The 24,427-nt window shown below is 41.5% G+C and overlaps 1 protein-coding gene across 3 annotated transcripts in view; it reads right to left on the reverse strand.

Moving 5' to 3' along the window:
• The window catches only part of UBE2E1 (ubiquitin conjugating enzyme E2 E1), a 44,116-nt gene extending 20,000 nt beyond the window's left edge, over positions 1–24,116 (reverse strand). Inside the window, exons 1-5 of one of the 3 annotated variants that reach the window (XM_042043212.1) lie at positions 23,922–24,116; positions 23,757–23,793; positions 23,181–23,245; positions 21,732–21,910; positions 19,578–19,628 (exon numbers count right to left, since the gene is read on the reverse strand). In XM_042043212.1, coding sequence (XP_041899146.1) covers positions 19,578–19,628; positions 21,732–21,910; positions 23,181–23,245; positions 23,757–23,793; positions 23,922–24,101 — 512 coding nt within the window. In that variant the 5' untranslated portion in view covers positions 24,102–24,116. Of the gene's footprint in view, positions 1–19,577; positions 19,629–21,731; positions 21,911–23,180; positions 23,296–23,756; positions 23,794–23,921 lie in introns of those variants that run through there. The other 2 variants (XM_042043210.1, XM_042043211.1) reach the window with 2 other exon arrangements.
• Between the last annotated feature and the right edge of the window lie 311 nt (positions 24,117–24,427).

Below are 24,427 nucleotides of genomic sequence, written 5' to 3' on the forward strand. Positions count from 1 at the left end.
GAAGAACTGCCAGCCTTAATACCCATGCTTGATGCAATTTTACATACATAACAACATAAGAGAAATAAATCTATCACTAACTACAAATTGCAGGGCTTTTGAGCATGAATGTAGGGAAAAATCTCTCTAAGAACAAAGAAAAGTGATGTGTTTCCAGTCACTCCAGATTCATTCACTTTGATTTTTCTTACTAAAAGGCATTTCAAGTATTTCTCTAAGTGAAATAAAGATGTTCAAACAGCAATACGTTTACAATGTAAATATATTTACACTGTGTTGGAAAATTTCTCATCCAGTCTAGACAATCCTACCTGAACTTTCAAAATAAAATTATAAACAGGTATTTCTTCATTTAAGTTTCTATATCAAGACCTCAGTTCAGGAAGGCCAGTAAATAAAACTCTCAGAGTACACACAAATAGCCTTCTCAACAAATTAGTGAGAATAGACAATTTCCAAAGGCAGCTGACACTCCCATCCTTAAAAGTGACTTATCTTTTTTTTTTTTTTTAAATTTTCTATTAGGTTTTTAATCAAATGTCGTTACAGGTTAGGATGAGCCAACTATTTTTCCAATTAAGGTAAAATAGCTGAAAATAACTCTCCTCTGCTGAGCTTGTACCTGTCAGAAGAATAGAACACATCACTCACCAAAAAATCATCCCAATGACAGTATCATTAACAGGTTAGCAAACTAACCAATACTAATATGATTTTTAAATTCACTTTACATAAATATATAGAAAACCCATGCAACTTTCAGCCATGAGTTAATGATACTACAAACTTGAAATCCAATCAGGAAAAGTCAACCTTAATCTTAAGTACTGGAGTAAGACACCAAAGTGAGTATTTGTTTTGTGCTTTAAGACTCGATTCTCTGAGAGACATATTAATTTGACAAAAATGTAATAGAAAATACTTTTAGAAATCACTCTTAAAAGTGCTTTTGTTATATATATATATATACACACACATATATGAATGTGTGTTTCATAGAGCACAAATTTTTTACAACATGACTTACAAAGACATTTTTTTCTAAACACAATTTTCCCCCTATAAAACAATGTTAAAATAAACTTCAGTTCACACGTAAGTGTACTAGAGATAGTATTACTGCAAAGATTTTGATCACGGGGCAAGTGCAAATTTTATCTACTAGCTTATCAAAAGAAATACAGATCCATCAGGCTGGATCTGATCTGAAGTCCACCTAAATTAACACCTTGTATCTCACTGGCTTCCAGTGTCAAATCGGAAAGAGATGGGCATCAGAAGGGCTCTGCCAGGTCTTCTGTTTTCCCCTACCATAGCAACACCCTCGGTGGTAACTGCTTGAGCCTCAACACCAGGCATCCATGTTTTCCTTCTGAAATCAGTATTATTCATAAGCTGCAGTAATTCTGTCTGATTTTGCCCTCCACAGAAGCCTGAGGCTTGCTTAATTCCTGGTTTCAGTAATGTAATACAGCATAGAACTCCTGTGCCCCATTTCATTCTGCAAAAAGTAAAAAAAATTTAATTTCATTATCTTTTAATCTCATTCTATATGCCTTTGTTCTTAGAAGAGGAAAAAATACCTTCCTGTCTGTTTTTTCTAGAGGTTAAAAAAAACAAGAAAAAGGCTCAGGCTCCTCCGGGGAAGGGGTCACAGCACCAAGCATGATAGAGTTCAAGAAGTGTTTGGACAACACTCTTGCACATGGTGTGATCCTCGAGGATGGTGCTTTGCAGGGCCAGGAGTTGGACTCAATGATCCTTGCGGGTTCCTTCCAATTCAGCATTTTCTGTGATTTTGTAAATGATACATTTATTGGTTTCGGTTTTTTGGATTTTGTTTAAAGGAAAAATCCCTGTATCTTTACATGAGAAGTCCTCCAGTTTCTTTTTTAATAAATTCCATCTCTCCTCTCCAAAATCCACCTACTTCTCCAATACACTCTTTTAGCTAAAGTGGACACCATTCCACAGAAGCTGATAGATGAACCATTACTTTGTATGTGCTTGAATTAAGCCTTTTCCATTCACATGACCCTTTTTTCAAAATGGGAAGACTTATCACCATAGGTGATAATGCCCCTAGTGAGCACAAGGCCAGTAAAGAGTAAGTTTCTTTCCCTACTTCCAAGTTTGCAGCAAACCACTCTTTGTTAAAGACCTATCCTGTAAGCATACATTTGTCAAGTCTCTTTCTAAAAGCCAGTATTTCTGTATCAGTCTGGGCTAGTTGAAATCAATGACAAAAATTCCATCAAGTTCAACAGAACTAATTCACACGCAATGCGGGGCAGAGAAACCTCTTGGGAACCTGGCAACCCCCACCCCAACAAACCCAGCAGCAATTGCAAAAGCCAGATCACTAAAGAGCACTTGGACTGGGGGGTTGCTTCATCACACTTAGCTCAGTCAGTAATTATGGCATTCCTCATTCCCACTGACAGCAAAGAACACTTTTGAAAGCATCCTTGTTGCATCTGCGTCCCAAGAAAAGACAAAATATTGTATTTTTTATGGAAGAGTAAAATCTAAAGATTTGTTATCAATCAATGCTGCTGCTGAGCATCTTCAAAACAAGCACCGAGCTTTGCTTCTGTCATTAAACTGACAGTAGTTTTTAGATAATTACAGAAGAGCAGAACCTTATAAGGAAAGCACAGAGCTCTGCAGAGAGCTGAACTCCTCTACAGGAGACATTTTAAGGTTCTTCTGTTTAAAGCCACATGATTTATTCAAGTTACCTTTCCTAGACTCCTAATATAAGAATTTGGAGGTCAGGAATATTTTGACTAAAGCCTAGGTATTTCTAATTGTTGTTTCTATTAGCTTTTGCTCAACTACCTTTTTCTTTTCTTTCTGAATCTACAGATGGGGGTTTGTTTTGGGCTTTTCTGTTATGTGGTTTTAGGTTTGGGTTTTTTTGGAGGGGTTTGTTTTTGTTTTGTTTTATATCTTTAGCATATCAAGATATTTCTCCTCCCTAGCCCCAACATGTAGAAACTGTGTAGTTTAAAGTCCTGCTGAGATCTGCAGGCATAAATGTCAACTATAATAGTCTAGCCTTTTAACATATTTCTTTCTTCACTCCTGATATTTTCCCACTCTGTGGAATTAATTCCATAACCTGAAGTGCCACTTATTAAAAAGGCAAGACATGGTAAAGAGCTTGCTACCATCATCACTTCCTTTACAGAAATATAGTGATTTCACTCATTACAGCACACTCAAGTTTAATCAACGCTGTGGCTTCTGCTCTGTGTAGGTATTAATCATTTATAAGTCTTCGGATTCTATTGCTCACTTTGTAGGTCATTTCCGTAGGCATTCCCTTGTAACCTGATCAGACATGATGCAAAAAAGTCACTTCTGGGATGACATGTTATGAAAAGGGATGTGGAAAAGGAGCATGAAAAGGGATAAAGTCAGTAAGGGAGGAGGATTTCTGGTCCCAAAGAATACAAGACAGGTGTGCACATGTGTATGTGGAAGGAGGGAGAAAACCACTTTTTGTGCAAGCTGGGATTGGACAAAGATTTCAATGTAACACTCAGAGCAAAAGTAGATTTTAGTCTATAGGCAACTTAATTGGAAGAAACAAACTCCCCCCACCCCAAACAAATCCCTCCACCATACTCTTCTGGTACAACATCTCAAGGTATCTTGTTTAAACCTAGGAGCATGAGTTTAATATTGCTCCCAATCACCATAATTAATTATACTGACTTTGAACATTGATGGTAGCCACATGCCTACCCATTCCATTTCAAATTCTGTTAAGTTCTTGGCCTCAATAATTTCCTATGACAGTAAGTTCCAGAGACTAATTATTTGTGTCAAGTACATGCATAATATCTTCCTTTTATTGCTCTTCTATTTGACATCTCTGATTTCAATAGAACATCTCTGTTCTTCTGTTATGAGAAAAAGAAAACAGATGTTTCTGATTTATTTTCTCTTACACTAGAATTCAGTGCAGCATGAAGTTAGCAGTTAAATGACTGACGTAATTCATCCTGATTGTGTTCTTCCAGACAGAGTAAACTTACCTGCCTACTAGGAGGATCAGAGAAAGATGAGCAAGGAAGTAAAGAAATTCAAACCTATGAACTTTAAGCATAAGGCTTATGACAGAAAATGAGAAAACAAATACCAAAAGCATTAAAAAATGCTCCCCTATTCAATGCTGGTATGTCCATATTTGGAAAACACTCAAACCAAACCAAAAAACCCACTCCAATGAACCACAAACTAACCAAATGAAATACAGTGTGTGCGGCTGAAGATGCTAGTGAGGGAGAGGGACAATTAAAAAAGCAAAAGAACAGAACTTTATATGTAATGTCACCCAAACCTCTGATATCTCACATACTCAGCATGCTATTTTAATCCTCATTGTGAAAGCAATTACAGTCAACAGTTGCAGCTTCTTTTGTGAGCATAAGCAAGTTCTCAGGTGCCATCATCAGGGTCATGGATGAACAGCTTAAAAAGGGATCGACGCCACGGTTTTGCAACGACATTTCTGGGCACTTGCAGGGTGTACATCTGTATTTGCGTGCAACTACCATTACCTGGGTGTAAACTGCATCATACAAAAGCACAACTTCAGTCAAAACATTTCATTAAATAGGAAAGTCCATGTAGAGGCGCTAAATTTGTAAAAGCAAGTGGAAGTAGATTTCAGAGGGAACTCACCAGATTGCAGACTGATGACATTGGTGTTACAATTTCAGTGAAAACCTTGCTTGGTTTAGTTATTGCAGGACAGGAAAGGGCAATTCAGAGGAACAACAGAGCTTTTATATTACTTCAGCTATAGGACTGATCCCTAAATACAAAAGTTGCCTACCCTCAGATCTACTAGCCTGCACTGCATCTTACGATACCAAATTCCAACTTCCCTCATCTTATTTTAATGTAAACAACGCTGCAGTTGAGGAAAAATACATACTTCAATGCTTCATTCTGCAGGATGATAGGATCCCTGATCTTTACACCAGATTTATTAGCATATATTTGCTACACATGAAAAGGCATCAGTTATATTGCCCAGCTTTGAGGACTTGAAAACAAATTTCTGGAACAGAGAAACTCTTCTTGACAATACATATCATTTGGATTAGATTCTTTTTTTTTTAAAGGTGTATTTTCAACAGTGAAACAGATTATAAATAAATAAAGTGTTACCACACAGTTAGGAAGTTCACTGTTGCAAGTCAAAACTCTGCAAAGACTATGATTAGCCAGGGCACAAGAGCACAATTAGCTCCTACCTGATGACAGGATCAGATACAAAAAGGAAATCCAGGTGGGTGAAATACAAAATGAGGTGTCCTGATTGAGTGTGATGACATTCTGACTGAATTTTCAAAAAATGTCATATATCTTTTAACAAACTTGTGTGATAATGGTACTGTTATATCTAGCTCTGATCATACAGACACTATTTAATGTATAAAGTTTGAGTACACAAAACCTGTACACCCCCATAGCTGTACTCACTCACTTCAGGGACATGTGAACACACACACTCCTATATGGTATTCCATTGCAGCTGATCTAGAATTGTATTATCATTTTTGCTACAAAGTAACAACAAGCATATACATTATGGCAGCACTGATCCCCTCTCAGTCATGAAAAGAAGTTTGACTTTACCCTTTATGCCACTGGGATTAACTGGCAAATCAGCATTATCCTTGGAGTCTGTTTTGCACACCCCTAAGAGACTTTCCTACATGTGCTTCTCCTGGGTAATGCAATGTTTATAGTTTATGAAAACACATAGTCTGTCGACTTCTACAAGTCAAATTAACTGCTGAAGAAAAGGAAACTTGATCTTACAGTAATTCTTTTCCACACAGCTACTTCTGCACATTTAGGAGGGAAAAAGTAAAGAAAAAAATAACTACTTTCTCAAAACTTCAACTGCACTCTGGTAAGTGAACACAAAATGTGTGTTTGCACACACATACATGCTCTAAACACACTGCTGACAAAAACCAGATCTGATTCAACACTGTTCCCCTAGAGCTGTTGTACAGATAGTATCTAACAGTTTTAAAACCTGCAAATTACTACGAATTACCTCATAATTTGCAAAATGAAATGGCGGGCAAATTAAAAATCAAGCTAAAATCTACTTCATTTATTTCAAAGTTGAAGTCTGGTAGTGGTTCAGCCTTCCTGCACAATTCAACTACTGCAAACCACATATTGAGAGGCACCATTTAGAGTCTTACTTACTGTAAGGGATTTACTTTTAACTGCTGGCAAAATCCAAGTACATATTCCCCTCCTGAGCATCTTTTAATCTTTATAGTTTATGTTCCTTTGATCCATGTAGAACAGACCCCCACCAAGTAGGTATGTCTCCTCAGCACAGGTTCCAGAGGGAAGGCAGCTCTGGTTCAGTGTTGACTGAGTTCAAGTATATTTCTGAAAAGACTGGAAAGCAAGGTCTAAGCTGTGCAAGCTCCAATTAAAGCAGGAAAACCAGCTTAAACTAAGAAAAAGTCTACCTATTAAAAACATCTTAGCAGCTGTGACCACTATGGATGAGAAATGCTAAGAGAGGTTGCCCAGTGGCTGTTGTGCTGGTTTCACACACTTTTCCCACTAGGGTAAAGAATGATCAAGAGACTCATCATCTCAATGAGTACTCTTACTGGAAACAGCTTTTGTGGAAAGTCAGATCCTTAAATGTATCCACATCTTGACTTTATTCTTATGAGACATAGTGTTCTACTACATACTCAAAGGCATACAGAAAGAATCAAAAATATAGGATAATTTAAGCCCTTATCTTCTTCACTACTACTTGTAAAGAGAAACCTGAACACATAAGAGAAATCACCTTTCATAATCCTGTGAGAGTGGTAAGGATGCACATGGGCCCGAGTGCCCACAGGCAGCAATGCAAGTATTAAAAAAGGCGGTTAAACAGACCTCCCCTCATCCAGATCAATGTCCTACTGCACATACATTTATCTTCTTCCTTTGTTTGCTGTACTGTCACTAGATCTACAACTGCTGAAGTCTCCTAAAATCAGAGGACTTTAACAGCCAAAGCAATGCAAAGGAAAGACAAAATCCCCAATCCTCCCACCAAAAACCATCCCAGCACAGCATGTCCTTCCTATATTTTCTTATACAGAGAAACAGAATAATAAATATGAGTGAGGAAGCAATGTGAATCTGTGCATAGCATTACTTTTTTTTTTTTTAACAGTCTATATGTTTGCTTTTCATTAGCTCCCTGTGGTGGCAAAACTATAAATGTAAAAGTTAGAGACATAAAGGGAAAAAACAAAGTAGCCAATAGCAAAGATTTCAAATACACTTACACAGCCACAGTTTGTTTTACAGCCGCTTTACATAACAATAAAAATGTAATATACCATGGACTTTTGGCAGTGTATAGAGAGGCAGCATCAAATGGCAATAACGGAATGAGCACAAATGATCTCTTCGGAACAATTAAGCAATTTCAGGACCATTATGTCCAACAAGTAATGAGTCCAAAGAGACAGAAAGGTCAAAAGTGTGAGTTTCCCCATACTGACCAGAGATCACATATATGACCCTCTGGAAGAGAGGATAACTGCACAATCATACTATATAACTCTTACTAGAAAATAACCCTGTTTAGCACACTAAACAAAAATAGAGATCTTTCCTTCAGAAGCCAAAGGCAAGAATGCATTCTTCCATCTGGTTGTCTCAGCATAATTAATAAATAAATAAAAAAGGACAATAAAAATGCTTACCCTCTGTGCATAATCAGCTGAGAAAATCATTGCCTATATATAAAACAGTGAAGTGCTCACCCACTTCAGTAAACGGTCTGGCACTTTAAAGAAAAAAAAGGATAAATAATACATATTGTACATTAAACTGTACAGAACTGTTTTAGTGACCTTGACCTTTAGTAATATAAGCAGGGACATGCAAACCCACTTTCTGGACACAGTTAATTCACTATCTCCAGCAAAGACTGAAATTTAACACTGGATCTAGTGTGTCATTAGGATATGACACATTATCTTTCAGGAAAGCCAATCTAAGCAAACATTATAGTTCCATTATTTTAATATCTAAAAAAATGAGATTCTCCCTCTGAAAAGAAATCATTTGCTAAAACAGCAATGCCTTTCCAGCTGTGACATTCAATGTGTACATGAGAGGAGGATTAGTAAAAATACTGACCAAAGAATCTTTCATTTGCCTGGCATACAGTTGTCTGCTGTGTAAATGCTCATACAGGCTCACCTTCTGCACAGTCAAATGTCCTCATAACTCCCAAGTGAAGTTTAGATGTGTCCTCTTGACTAGAAACCTTTCAAGCTAATAAAAATACTTTTCCAATGACCAAAGAGTACTACATAAAGAAAGATGACAAATTTCAATTTCTGTGTTACCTTGCACTCAGGATTATCCCATTTGCTCATTTAAGTACTTTAAAAACACTTTCCTCTTTCCCTTTCATCAAGCTACTCTGATTCATGACCCAGATACTTTAGCAATTAAAAAAAAAAAAAAATCTACATACACATTCAGTAGTTTAGCTGATCACTGCTACTTCATTTGCAAGTAAATTAATAAAACAAGAATGGTTATGTCTGCTTATTTTTAAATTCCTAATATACATTTTCTTTCTGTCAACAGGACAAACTTGCCTCTTTGGTTCCCTGTAGGCACGGGCTGCAGACTTTGACAGATGTAATGGCTTACTGCTGAAGGATCAGCGCAGCCATCAGGAAAGAGAAGGGACCAGAAAATGCTCAGCTCAGAAGGATAAGGAGGCAGGAGACACTAGCACTGCTCTTTACATGCCTGAGATGGCTTGCAGAAAGAGGCCCAGCTCCATGAGCCAGAATAGGCACTCCAGCTCTTTCTTCCAGAATTTACACCACACGGGTGACTTGGGACACACTGGATTATGATGAAGGAAAGGAAAACCTAGAAGAGAAGTATAGAGATTGCTCGGACTCTCTGCAAGAGACTGTAAGATTTACTACTGGAAAGGGATCTGGCAAAATACATTTTTTTTCTGTCTTGTTCCCTGATTTTAAGGGATTAAATCTAATCCCACCCTGTATTTTCACTCTTTCCTAGTATGTCATAGTTCAGCCATCAACTCTAGCTCCATCCTTTTTTTCCTCATTTGTTCTGAATCAATGTAGACTGCTGCAAACAGAACAGACTTCAGTAGGTAAAAGATAGCTCTCCTTTCCAGATCCAAACCCAAATCACCACTCCACCCTTTATGGCTGGACCCTGCCACCTTGTTGTATCCCCACTGCAAAGTGTTACCACACGAAGCCTCCGCTATCCAATCCCCACTTTTCAGTCTTTCCTGACAAAATCCAGTACTAGTTAATAAATATGTCCTAAATGGCTAGTTCTATGCTACTTAGCATGCAGTGAAATGTGCACCTGGACAATCCCAATGCTAAATTATTTGTCTAGACTTTACATCTCCTCATAAATAAGACTTTTCTATGAAATACAAGGCAAAATCCTTGAAATACAATGCAGAAAGTACAGATTGCACAGTCTGTGGGGTTAGAAAATTTGCTTTTTCTGGGGGAAAAACAATGTAGAAGACATACCTTACATTACATAACCTTGTATGTAACATAATATTTATAGTCATTAAGAGTACACAAAGTGACTACTAAGTACTTGAAACTGGAATGTCTCAACACAAGTAATAGCTATGCATTTTAACTCATATTTCCTTAAGCAATATTTATAGTCCTCCTAGATATTGAGGTGGAAGGTGAAGTAGGAGCACAAAGACACCAAAGAAAGGGATTAGCTGTTGGACGACTTCATTATTTCTCTGCCACTATCCAGGAAGAAAAAAGCCCCAACACTAATATATCTCAAAATACATTATCCTATTACAATGTAGTAGTATCGCAAAGTAACAGCTGTGATAACCCTGGTGTGCACAAAATCGGAAAATAACTAAATCACATACTCAAGATAATACAACACCTGCTGAATAAAACAACTCACTTATTTACCTCTATCAGATAAGGGGGGAAAAAAAGCAATTTTGCAACATAAGCAGAACTTTTTTGGGGAAGGGAGGATAGGGTGACACCTACAAGCCCAAAACAGAAAAACTATTGTTGCAGCTTGTATGCTTTACTGTTTCAAAAATCTACTCATGCCCAAGAAGAAGGCGGCCCATGGATGGTCCTCCCAATCCATCAAGAGGAGGATGCCCTGTGTCTTCTGCTCCTTACAGTGCAAGGAGCAGAAAGTGGAGCTAAATTGCTGGAGCAGAAAAACATCAGTCTTGTCCCTACTTCCACCTTTGCTGCAACTGTTCCAGCAACCAGTGTAATTTTCCTCAGCCATCCTGACGGGCCATCTCTCTCTGCTGTCCCTTATAGTCTCCATTAATACCTTTTACAATCTTGCTACCTTGAGTAGTTTTATGTCCTTTTCTGTTCCTCATCTGCAACTCACTCATCTCCCAGTCTTACCAATACCTGCAATCTGATTAACCTCACAAGGGGAGTGAGGGGATGGAAAAATTGGAAAGACACTATTCTGAAGAAAACATTAAGATTTCACTAGAGATTTCAACCCTGGGATGCAGCTGAAAGACAAGCAGCAGGGCAGCTGAAGGCCTGGCACTAGTTACATCCAAAACTTACATCTCCTAGGTCACTCTTGTCGCTACTGTACATCTTCCTGCCTCATTTCCTAGATTACAAGGGTGCTGTTGAAATTCAATTTAAAGTAGGAAAGACAGAATCACCACAATTTTAATGCAATGGAGAACTCAATGAGATTCATGGTGTTTTGAGACATAGCACAGCTATTTAAAGCCTTCAGTCTTTTCTCTCTCCCACAGTCACCCAAGTGTAAGGAGGCATGAATACTTTAACCAGAAGTCAAAGCACTACAAAATATGATGAGAATCTCATATTAAGAATTACCCCATCAAAAAGAAAGCTAGACAATTCTTGTTGATAAATAACTTACAAGGAAGACAAGGAGGACACCAACTATAAAGGCTTGTATGCATTCACCTCCATTAAAAAGGTTACTAAGACATACAGAAAGTATTGTGCAAATACAGTATTACAACAATCTGATTGATCAGAGACTTCTGATAAAATGACCTTTAGTAGTATACTACAGTATTGATCTAATTACTTTAAAACTGTATTATTACAGCTGTGTACATTTTAGCAATCTTTCAAAACCACCTGCAGCAGCTAAACACTGCTTCAATGAAATAAATTGCACTTTCTCCACCATTTATAGGCCACTTCTCAGAGCAGCTACACTTGTTCGGAATATAAAATAACACACTGAAACTTTCTAGAAGTTGTCCACTTGAAAACTGCAAATATAGGACAATCCATAACAGTCGACACCTAAATTAGCACCTTAAAATGTCAGTGAAGATATTCCAACTGCATCTAAAACCTTTAAGACAGTTTCTCTGGCAGTTTCCTTGTAAAACAATCACTGTCTACAATAAATCTGACAAAGCTCTCAGACCATACCAGAAGTAGTTTTTTTTTTTTTCATCAATTCACCTATTGTGAAAAGACACTTTTGATTTCAGAATTAATTTTTAATGTTTGGGGGCTTTTTTACTCCCGTGCGCAACTCCCTGCACAATGTTAGGCATCAAAAGAAAACACAGCAAGACCCCTCTCCTGATTTCTCCCAGCGAGACACTGGAATTGGCACACTGGCCAACATGTATTGCTCAGATACCCACAGCAGAAAAAATATTAAATATTAGCAGCCCACCTGCTCCAGAAAGCTCCTCCCCATTTTGTCTTTACAATTCTCAGTACCAGTTCAAGATTCTCTCTGTTTCCAGCAAGTCCAGCAGCTCCAGAGGGAGAGATGAGCAATCTTTTTAAACAGTCATTTACACTGATACGAAGTACAAAACACATCTACTAGCATGCTGATCTGATTTGGTTCACACTCACTTTTGACTCTAAAAGTTGAAGCTCCTGGAGGAATTGAGACCTAAATTCCAAACTGTTTCACAGAAACAGAGAAGCAAAGAAATCTAACAGGACCCTACATCTTTAATCGTACAGCCTCTTTAATCCAATTACTTTGTATTTTCTCTTAAACAAATAAACTGCCAAAACTTGGCCTGAACCCCGTTCTCAAAACAGCTCAATTTCATCTTATCTGACTCATATTATCAGTTGTGAAATCATGGAAGAGACTGGAGTGAGTGGGGAGATTCAAACCCCACATCTGCCCCGAGCTACAGTCTGCATGCCCCACGCTCCTTTTCTCCCCCAGCTTCCTTTCCCCAGAGTCCAGGCTAATAAAGAACACTGCAAATTGGATATTGAAGTTAAGCATACAGCTCTGCAACATCTCCTTGTAATGTCAATTAGCCCCTTACACACAGAAAATATGTATTAAATGCATGGTTGCAACCATTACACTTTCTCCAAATGCCTCGGAATTTCAACTGCATGTTGCTGAAATTTGCAAATTGGCAAGAGAAACAAGAAAACCCCTCTGAATTCCTGAGTGCACAGTGCTTATTTTGACAGTTGTAGTTTATTTATAGAACTTGACAATACATGTTCTTTCCTTGTTTTGTAATATAATGAAGTGAGTATTTAGACCTCCACTGTTAAGCCTCAGAGGGAAAAATAGGTATAAATTTATTTCCTTCAAATAAATGTACAGATTGGCAAGATTCTACCTATAATGACTAAATTGCATCATTAACTTAACTTAGTTTGAAACACTTTGTTTTGTGGAGAAAGCATAGCCCTTAACTTTGAACGTGGTGTGAGTCTGCACAGGTGTGCAGTAGTCTCTTAACCCATTCCCATAAAATAGTATCCTTTTTTTAGTACATTAAATGCTTCTGAAAAGGTGCTGCATGGAAGGCTGGTCTGTCATGTACAACTACAGAAGAGTGCAGGCAGAGGCTGCAAGTTTCACTACACACAAACTCACTGATGACATGAATCCACTGATGAACCAGTGCAGGTGAACTCCATTTCCATCCCCAGCACCACGCCTTCCAACAGCGGGGCCAAAGCAAACATCTGCCAGACGCAACGTTACCGGCTCCCAAAACCAACCCATTCCTCAGAAACCACAAGGCTCTCAGTCACTGGCAACCTGCTCTTGTTGAAATCCTCAAACACGAACCTATCCTCCTCAATCTCCCAGACAAGCCAGTTATCCATGGGTAATTTTGTCTTCATATAAAAAGGCAAGATGGATTCAACCCCTAAAGTATGAACAGCACACGTATGGTATTTCCCATTTATGTCTATGGAGTATCATACACATATAATGCATATTTCTTCAAACAAAACCAGACATATAACCTGCTGCTATACACATATCCAGTATAAAAATCTAGACAAGCAGTGCTGGAATACAACTGAAAAACCAAACAAGACTGAGTAACTGAGAGGAAATATAAGAATTTGTCAGATAAAACATATATGCAGCATCATAAACACAGTTGCACAGTGCCCTCCAAGGCCAGCAAAACTGAAAGTCAAGTAATAAAATTAAGTGGTATACAAGGGAGTGTGCACAGAAGGGATTTCAAACCTCTTTGTTCTTAGCCATGATACAATTTCACAGCCGCTCTCAAGATTCATCATTTCCATGTTTGGCATGCAAGAGCACAGAATGCAGTTCATTTGGGAATTCCCAAGCCAGGATGTGCCAAACAAAATCTACCACAGCATCAGCAAGCTTCTGCCACAGTGTCCGAACAGCCTGGCCATCAAAACACTTCTGACAGTTAAAATAAAAACAGAAGTAGCTTCAGGAAAGTTAATTCCTGTAATATTAACTAATTGAGCCTCAGCAAAGAAACTGCTCCTGTGCAGTCTTTGTCTGAGTACATCGGGCAGAGGACTTTGCCTGCAGGAGCTGCTAACCTCCACATACTTAAATTCACCCTGTGTAGAAATGTATTATTTTTATGGTTTGCAAGCGAGACCATACACAGCTGCAGAGGATCTCTAAATTAGTTAATACACCATTTCAAAAGGAAGAGTTATTTCTCCAGGGATCACATGCCAAACAAAGCGAGGAGGGAATGCTGAACCACTGGTAGTTTATACGACAAAAGATATTTTTCAACCACACACAGCACTAATTATGAAGGTCCTTCCTATCCTACATCTGGAAACTTCTCACAGAAAACACATTTTCAACGCAACACAAGAGGAAATAGAAAAAAAGAGTTCTAAAACCACTTTTGTAAGCTGATAATTCACCTTCATTAAAGGTGATATTAATTTTTTATTTATGCAAGGGAGCAAAAGCTGGCATATGTGTCCTTCCTGATCTAATAATTTGACTGTGCATACTAAGAAAAATATTAGAAATATTAGACATTGTTACTTAGAAAACATAAGACCAGAAAGTTTATGCTAGAATATGGTTGTGTTCAGGAAGGACTATTTTACACATGATAATGATAATAACAAAAACAACACTGATATTAGAGTTTAACACTGACAATCCATCCTTAGATAATATACAAGATTTAAAAGCAAAAGCACTTAAAGCATTATTGGAGTTGAAAGTATTGAAAAAATACATTTGCAAAAAATTACAAGCACCATAAAAAACAAATGTAAGCAAGACAAATGCCAGACTTCCATGGTATGTAGATGAAATATAGTAATTATAATATGAAGCTGTTGAGTTCAAAACTGCCTTTGAGCCACACATTTTATGCAGACTTCTCTCAAGCCAAGAAACTTTAATTCCACACTGCAAAGTTTTGAAAACTATTAATATTCCATACATTATAATGGAGAGCACTTCTCCCCACCATCTTTACTGAGACACATATTTATTAAGTGCTGACAGTTAACTTTCACGAGACTCTCAAGGAGATCTGGTCCTTATTTTGCAAATTTACAAAAACTTGGCTGAAGGCGCCAAGAATCACAACTGTATTTTATTATTATTTTAAAAATGAATTTGTGATAGCATTTTGCTCTGAAGCAATGGTAAACCCTGCAGGTAAATGCCTCCTTCAGCAAAGGTTTGAAAATTATTTTTGTTTAAATAACAGCTGGTCTTGCCTATATGGACTTAAATGAGGCATGTGGAGACAAAGTTGTTCCAGTTTGGTTAGGATAGACTAAAAAACATTAATTCTAGTTAATATCCATTTTGGTCCCTCTACACAGATGGGAAAAATAACATTAAATTACCATGCTTACATACAGTCAATACCAGACACCCAATAAAACACAAATTCAAAGCCCTTCTCATAATGTAACTGATGCACACAGTTTCAGCAGAACAGCTCAGTTGCAAGTTAGCTTGAAACAAAGGAGATTTACATTCATTACTCTACTTTGCCAGAGACTTTCTGCATGACTTGGGCAAGTACCTTGTTTTTTGTGTGCTCTAACTCCCCATTCCTAAAAATGGGGAAAACCACTTGTTCCATAACTTCACATCAATAAGAAGATTTACCATCAGGAGATGCTTAGATATAGAGGTTGAATAAACGACACGAAGCGAATAAAAAGTACTTAAAGCTTTAATTAACTTCTCTTAAAGCTTTGGAGACTTCATCACAGAGACAGAAGGAAAGCTTTTGCACAACACTCACAAGTGTTACCAGCAAACAAAAGTCAGGACTACCTACATAGCAAGATGGAACCATATTTTGACATCTGCAGACCCAAAGCAAAGGCATGGCACCTCCTCTGTCACCAACATATACAAAAGACCAAAAGTAAGAAATTCCTAGTAACCTTCTCTGAGTTCTAAAGCAAGAGTTAAACTCTCTGATATAATACAAAGTAGGAGGAGAGATCACCAGATACACTCTTAAAGATTTAAAACACTTTAGGTCCGAACAGTTATTCTCCAATTCATATTAACCACTAACCACCTTTTGAACTTGAAAGCCACATTTAACTTTCATAACTCAGTATTAATATCGGGAGTCCAATCATCTTTCAGAAATTAAAGACCTTCAGAGCACTGTCCTTCTGAAAATGATGAAGAGGGCTAAAATCCATTCAGAAGTAGCTGCCAAACATACACTACACTAGGACACTTATGAGGACAGCATTGCTCCCATCAGGAACCCACGAATTTGCGGCACATATTAAATATACCTTTTTAGAAAATGTTTCCAAGTCCAAGAATCTACTTTTTGAATGCAGGCCAAACAGAGACTGTTTCCATGCACATATTCTGCACCTCTGCACAACTAACTGTACTAGCCTGTGAAAATCAAAATCACAGCCTGAGGAAGGAGACAGAAGGGCAAAGGGACTATGAGAAATGAAGCAGTCAGTGAGAGACAAGCCCAAGTAAGCTTTTGGGGGACACACGCAAGCTATGGAAAAACCAGAAGCAAGGAAAGTACTGAGGAGAGAGGAAGTTCTGGAATAAAATTCCCCTCATATTACCCGCATATGTGTAAAAACCACACAGCTGCTCAATCACAGGGTGTTGAGTGTGCTTGGGGTTTGGGTTTTTTGGTTTTTGTTTTTTAAACAGATGATCTGTGGGTTACACACATGAAAACACAGTCACTGCAAGCTACAAAAATAAAAATGAAACATTTCATTTTAAGCTATTTTGTTTGAAATGTCAAATGGTTGTCACTATTTGCAATTGCATCTTGTATGTCGTATTTTATAAGAACAAAAATACCTCATATAAGATGTGGTAAAACTAAGTTCTTACTAAAAATCATTCACAACCTGAATCTTTGTCTTGCAATATACAGAGCTGCTCTGGGATGTGTTAAATATCTTGAACTCCCATTACTGCATTAAGACTGAAAGAAGAACAGTATTTCGCAGTGAGGCCAAACATTAAAGCACAGCCAACCACGAACTTCTATCAAACACCAAGTATAAAACAGGGGAAAATACAAACATGGTGGTGAGGGGTGTAAGAACAGATGTCCAGGAAAAAGAAAAAAAAAGAGTATTATGATGTTTCCAACATAACACGGGATACAGTTTTGGACGAACATTTTCAAATGTGACTTAAGGCTTTGGCAACCCATAAAATTGACAGCACAACAGGTAGTATGTGGCATCATACATAATGCCCTGAATATGTAAGTTTTAAGATTAAACTAAAAGAATGAGACGCCTAAAAGGAGAGGACTGGCCTCTCCTCCAGTGACGCCTGAAAAAAATCTGTAGAGGCACAAAGGCATCAGAGATGTGAGGGGCAGGAGGACAGAGGAAAAGTTAGAATGAGCAAAGCCATAAAGGCAGGAAATTGAAACTAAGTTCTTGAACTATGCATTTAATATCTCCTTCACAGCATGCCAGTAATGTTCATACGAAAGGAAAAAATATAAAGGAAAGCAGTGACACTGTTAGCAGGCTTCCCAAGAACAAATTTTGGCAACCTTAAACATCATGCAGCAACCAGAGTCTCTCACATGCTTAATTTCCCCACAGTCATAAACTGACTATTTCTATTTCTTTTTTTCACAAGAGGTGAACTTTCCCCATAAATGCAATAGCTGAAACTCATCTCACTGTTGTGGCAACAGGCACCTGCCTACCTTTCTACAAATCAGCTGCTACAGAGGCAAACTCTCAGTGCTTGACTGCACAACTGGAGCCTTGTTAGCCATAAGCAGAGCTGCTCTCCTTCACTCTCAGCACCGTCTTTACAGAAGTAGGATGACTTCACCCGAAGATGAGCAATACCAAAACTCCTTTGGTCACATACACACACAACAAACCCGTCCACTCACGTTTTCCTACTTATCAACATATTAAAAGGCAGTAACAACTACACCAGTTTAATGCATTACTTCCAAGAGTTGCCAGCCTTCACTGTCACTCATTTGAAAGTCAAAAGGAATGCAGAATACTTGTAACTCCACTATGGACGAAGATTAATCATCACTACTTGTACTACAAACTAATTTTTACCATTAGAAATATTTGTGAGGGCTGAAATAGCACAAACTTACTATGTGGGCCTTGAAGTGCATTATCCTCAATGGTCTATGTAATTAAAAAAGAAAAACCAAACCTATACTGTATTTTGAATAGTAGTCTGCTAGTTCATCTTTACCTGTGGATGAATCCAATTGAAACAAGGACAAACTAGAGTTCTAATATTATTTACACAAACCTTCAGAAGAAACACGCAATCTAACACACTCATATACTATCACAACTTTTGGATAGATTTGCAAAGTTCAGACTGAAGTCCCAGCACCTTGACCATCCAGACTCAGTTATCTAGAGAGCAAGTAACAGTGCCTGAGATGTGCCTGCTTCTGTGTTTCCTTCTCATGAAAATCAGGTGAATGTGGAAGGAGGAAGGAAAAGCATGTGGACTTCATCCTGACACAGAGCTGGGATGCACACAGGACAGACATCTCTAGCCCAAGAACTGGAAATTTTGTAATATTCAGGTAAGCCATTACTGTCCCTAAAACAACATTGTCCCAGTTAAAGATTTCAGAGCTTATTGGCTACCATGCCAACAGCACAAAAATCTTCTTAGTATCAGACTAGATGTCACACATCACACTCAATCCCTCCTTTAATTAATTTTGATCCTTGGGACTGGTACTGAAAGGGTGGCTCTGGACCTGTCAGGCTAACTCTTGTGCTAATGCCTCCCCACAGACTAACAGTGGCAAAAAGCTTCAATAAAAAGGTTCATGTACATTTGTGGGTGGAAACTCAATACTAGAAAGACCAATTTAAACAGTTATTTATAAACATAATTTTCTCTGATTTCTGCTATTACCAACATCAAAAGACATCAAACCTCAGCTACAGCAAGAAGATGGGAACAGAGTTAGGCTGTGGCAAACAGACCAGACCAAAAGCCTCTTTCCTCTTGGATGAGCAAATATAACCAAAGATATTACACTACTACTGTCTCCTCTCCAAATGCAAAAGAGGCTCAGGGACACCATGCAATGAAACAAATCAACCTGGTAATGTTTTAAAAAAACAGTACAAGTTCCTAAAACATACTTAAAAACAAGCTGCTTATAAAGGGCAACAATATCCCTGCTTTCTGTTTCATCAGCTAAGATGTATGTTCCAGTGGGGCACCCACTGAGTGAGAAATTCGCCTTCTCTTCCACTGTCAGCTGCTGTTCACAACAGAACTCTGAGCTAAAAACCTCATAGCATTCTACTATTCTCTGCTCCCTTGGCAAGACTCTTATTTATATAAGATTAGTGCAGTCAGGCATTAGAGTTATAAACTAAAACCAAAACAAACAAGGAGAAAGTTTTCACACTCTTCTTTATAGACCAGTTTCTGAAATGTACACACACAAAACAGTACAACATATTGAAAGGCAATTGTTAAAAAAACAAAACAACCCCGCAAACAAATAGAAAACTGGTCAAAACACATACAATCTCTGGAGATACCCCACCTGGAAACTATTTAAAGTCGTGCAAGCATTCATGAAAGTAGTTGGCCACCTAAACAGCCATTCCTCTGCTCCATCCAGAGCCTCTGAACAGAGTTACAACACACAGGCACACTTCAGCCCCTCACCTTCCCCCACCCTCCTCAGGTAAGGAATCGACACCAACCTGCAGTTGGGAGGTGGATCTAAGGTGATGTCAGCCAATTCCTTCTGAATCCTGTGGCAATAAAGCAAGAAGGAACAAAGGTAAGTCACTGTGTGGGATAGCAGTTAACACATTCGCCTTGCAGACATACTGCCACTGTGAGCCTGCCACAGCACATAAGAGAGAGGCACTCTCAGCTGCAGCCTCCCACCAGTCCAAACCCCCCCTAAGCAGGACAGGCGCCCTGCCCTGTTACAGAGACAGGCAGAAAAGCAGACAGGGATCATGCACTGAACCCAGACAGGTGCACTGCTCAATGCTCCTACAAAGATGCCAACCACACAGTGAAAAAGACTGTCCGCTTTGCTCTGCCAACCAGCCTGTAAATGAGGGGAAACCTCTGCAAATGTGATGCACCAAGAGGAAACTGCAGTCTGAAAAGGAATTTTGTCTTACGGGATTGGGAGAAACAGTCATTGCCAAATTGGCTCCCTCCTCTCTCCCCCAGCTTCTCATCACCATCCTGAGAAAAAAAAAACCACAGCCCTGAGGGAGTCAATAACTGCGCCATTCTCAAGGACACTTTAAGAAAGGTGAATATCTATTTCCAAGGCTCCTGCACATTCCTACTACCTTCAATTCTTCCTTCTCTTCACCCTTGAGAGCCATACAACATCCCCATGTACCCTCCCTAGGGCTCCAGACGCTCCCTCTCTCCACTGTGCTAAGCCAACACCCTGTCCTCCCGGCCCAGACTATTCTGGGCTTACGCTGCTTTTGCCACAAAACGCCCAAACAGCTATCATCCTCTTCCCTGGAGTCCCATTACTGTCACTCAGGCTTCCCTTCCAGATTTCCCCACCCAGCCTGCCTCTCTTCTGCTTTAAACACAGCCAGCATTCTCCTGCCACTTGTCACACACAAGGACCACAGCCTTTCCACAGGAGGCAGTTTAAAAATCTTCTCCTTAAAAGAGTGAAGGGCACAACACGTAAACACTGCTTGCCACTATCTATGTCCGTTTACCATGGAAACCTGCTAAGTGGAGATCTGAAATAACCAAACTGCCTAAATGCTACAAAGCCACAGAGAACTTAGTTGCTTCAACAGGGTATTTGCATAAAACCCCAGTCACTTTTGACACCTACTGATACAACCTCTCTGCTGCTTGGCAAAGCTGTTCAGTGAGATGGTTTATTATTCTTACTGAAGGATTGCAAGTTTGCTTGAAAACTTCCATTTGTCAGCTTAGCTCCCTGGAGCAGGATGGTGCTGAATTCAGGTGACACACAGAATAAGTAAGAAAGGGTAACAATTTTTTTTTTTTTTTAAATGAGTAGCTCCAAGAGTCAATCCAAGTGAAGAAAACTGACTGACATAGCTGTTCTGGAATTACTATTCTATGCAGGTGTCTCTCCCTACACATTATTCTGCAATAAAAAGTACTTTATTTTCAAAAAAAGCCCAAGCCCACTCTGTGCTGTGAGCAAAGACTATTTTAGAGCAGAATGTCCACAAGTGGACCTGCTCTGGATTGTTTATTCCAGCCAGCATCCAACCATACTTAGAAAATTCAATATAGGTGATGAACAGACAAAAATAACAGTAATGTATTTGTTGGTAAAGATCTGGGGCTATATTACACCCCTTACACTGGAGTGCACTCCCCCAAAGCAAGCAAACTCAAAACTTCACAAACATTAATTAATCTCCAAATCAGTCCTGGAAAGAAAAAAAAGACACTCTAGACTCCAACCCACAAGAGATGGAAATGGGTGTTGAAATGCAATGCCTTACTTCAGACCATATAGCCTCCAGTAGCAGAGAAAAAAAATACGGTCTAAATGCCAATCCTAGACCATTCCCATAACAAATGCTAGTAAGGAAAAAGGAAAAGACAGCAGAAATAATTGAGGGTCAGAATAACAGCCCAGAAGAAGAAAACCCAGGAAAAAAATTGGGATAAGCAGGAAGAGGGACCAGAGAGCAGAGAAGTTGGGCAGACACTCACTGCAGCAAGACCCTGAAAAAAGTGAGACAATAGCAGTTTAATGTGGAAAGGTTGAGCACAGGGGCTGCAGCTGAGGAATGAGAGAAGCAAGGGAACGGAGCAAAATAAAATGAGGAAGAAGGGAAGATGCAACAAATCAGTGAGAAAACTGACTGCAGCCTCACCTCTTGGCACTGGTAGATAGCAGTTTAGAGTTTTTACTCATGCTGACTTTGCTTTCCTTCTTCTTAGGCGTGCTTGCCTCTTTCTCCGTCTGTTGGTTGGAGGATGAAGATGAGGAGGAGCTGGTGCTGGCCCTCGAATCGTCATCCGACATAGCGACCCCCCCACCACACACCCCAACCTGGAGAGGAGACACCATGGGGCGTGGGGAACAAACAGTGAACACAAACACACACAGAGAAAGGCTGCTGACAATCTTGCTCTGTGTCTGGGTCATGCTCCTTTTAAAGGATCCTCGTGTCTCCCTCTCCTCTCTAGGCCCTACAGCCACAGCAGGAGGAGCAGTAGCTTCCCCTGCACTAGTAACACCGAGGAGCAGGGGGAAAGGGACTTTAAAAGCTTCCTCTCAGAAAGCAAGTGCAAAATGAGAGGAGACTGGAACGAGGATGACTGCGAGGATCAGGGAAGCTCAAAGCAATTCTTTCTAATCTCCCCCAAACTGCACACACAAGAAGAGCCATCACCACCCACCACTATCGAGCCTAGGGGTGTAGGAGATAAAAATGGAACAGCGCCGGTCCCTTGGGCTCCCGGGAGGCACGTGGGGGAGGCAGGAAGGGATGGGGCTGGGGGGGTGACCGTCGCCAGTTCTAAAATGGAAGTGGGGCATCACTGGCAACACAAGGAAGACCCTGGCAGATGTGCGACCTGTGGTGGGAAACCCCTGCCTGCTGAATAACCCCTGTCTGTGGGATCGGGTGTTGGAAGCCGTGAGGGCACACGGGCAGGAAGGGAGCAAACCAAGGGGAAGGGCTACGGAGGGAGTGGGGTGCACTGGTGGGACCCAGCGAGGCCCACTGCACCGAGGGGCATATGCCAGCCGAGGGGGAAGGGAGCAGAGGGTCTGTGCCGGGGGGGGCGTGGAGGAAAGGAGGGCCAGGGCCTACGAGGGTCGAGAGTGGAGGGCCCGGGGAGGCCGGTGTCAGGGAGGGGGGCAGCGGGGGCCAGAGGGAGGCAGCCCGGGTCCATGCGAGCACCCCGGGGGCAGGGGGGAGGAGGGCGAGCACGGCGGGCTACCGAGGGCAGGTCCACACCCGAGAGGGGCGAGAAGCCGTCGGGAGGGATGGGGGGGCTGGCAGAGCACCCCGGGAGAGTTCGGGGGAGAGGCGAGGGGGGCAGCCGCGGGCCCAGGGGGGGCGGCACACGGCCGCCTCCCTCCCAGGGCCACGGGCCCCCAGGGAGCTCCCCTGCCCCCGCCGGGCGACAGCCGGCGGGGGCCCGGCCGAGCTGCCCCGGCCGCGGGCCCGGAGGGCCGGGGGACAGAGGTACTTGACAGCCCCAGGCGCGACCCCCCTGCCCCGCCGGCTGCCGCCCCATCGCCGGGCCGCGGCCGGCCCTGCCCCTCGCCCCTGCCCCCGGGGAGGGCGGCGGGGGGTGCCCCGTCCCCCTACCTCTCCCTTTGTGTCTGGCTGCTCCTCCTCGGTGCGGCTGGGCCTGGCCACTCGTGTCTCTCTCGCTGGGAGAGAAGCGGAAGTGCTGCAACAGCAACTATTAAACAGGCAATGGCTTCCCTGGCTGCCTCCCCCACCGCCGAGCGGGGCTGGGGGGCGGCGGGGCCGGGGCGCCACCCGGCGCGGAGCGGGGGGTGGCGGGGGCGGGCGGCGGAGCCCCCGCTCCGGGGATGGAGGGGGATCCCGGCAGCCACGGCCCCCCTCCCCCTTTCCCTCCCCCCGGGGAGGGAAGAAAGGGGCATGCGGAGAGGGACGTGAGTTTTTAATGGAGACCCTCTGAAAAGTAACCTGCAGGGGTGTCGCGGGGGAGAGGGACAGGCTCCCTCCCCGGCTCCGCTGCTGCTTCCGTGCGAGAGCCCCGCGGGGACACGGTGGAAGCAGGTGGCTGGGAGAGGGGCAGCTCCCGGGGCTGCTTTTTTAAGGCTCAGAGGGGGATATTAGGCTCGGCGCTGGGGCTGCTTGCTTTCCTCCTATTCTCACAACTGTTTCAACCCCAAAGCTTCTCCCCTGCCTCACCTGCTTTGTCCCTCCGGCAGCAGCAGCAACTTCTCACCTGTCTCAGTTTGAAAGCAATAAGGGGGGGGGGGGGGAAGAAAAAAAGAAAGAAGAGCCTAGCCCAAAGCCCACTCGCCCCCACCAATCCAGGCAAAAGGAATCCCCGGCAGCTTTCCCGTCTCTCACCTGTTTCAGCCCTAAAGCAGCAGCTGTGTCCTCCCTTCCCTCCCCCGGCTCAGCCCTGAACCAGCAGCAGGAGCAGCCGCTTCCCACTCGCCCTCGCCCGGAGTTCAGGATTCCATTGTCCCCCACACTGCATTTGGTGACATCACTGACACACAAAGAAGGGGCACTTCGTGATGTCATCAACGCATGCTGGGAGAGAAAACAAAATTCTGGGCTTGGCAGCGACAGCACTAACACACACACACACACACACACACACACACACAGAGACCCTTCAATTTTCCAAAGGTAAAAGTATTGGGTTTTTTTTTTTTCCCCCCAGTCCCCTGATGGGGAGCCCGTCTGCGGGAAAAGGCGTGTTGTATTCGCTAGCGTGTTATAATCGCGAGGCGATTTACTCATTTCTCCGAAACCTCTGCTGTCCATCTCTCGCTCCCTGTCCACCCAACGGAGAAAAGTGATTTGGCTGGAGCGACCCACCACCCCCGGCCCATGCGCGGGGAGCA

Source organism: Corvus kubaryi, unplaced genomic scaffold (genome assembly GCF_017639235.1).
Source record: "Corvus kubaryi isolate FWS band 111438036 unplaced genomic scaffold, C.kubaryi_AGA036_p1.0 37398, whole genome shotgun sequence".
Classification (NCBI taxonomy): Eukaryota; Metazoa; Chordata; class Aves; order Passeriformes; family Corvidae; genus Corvus; species Corvus kubaryi.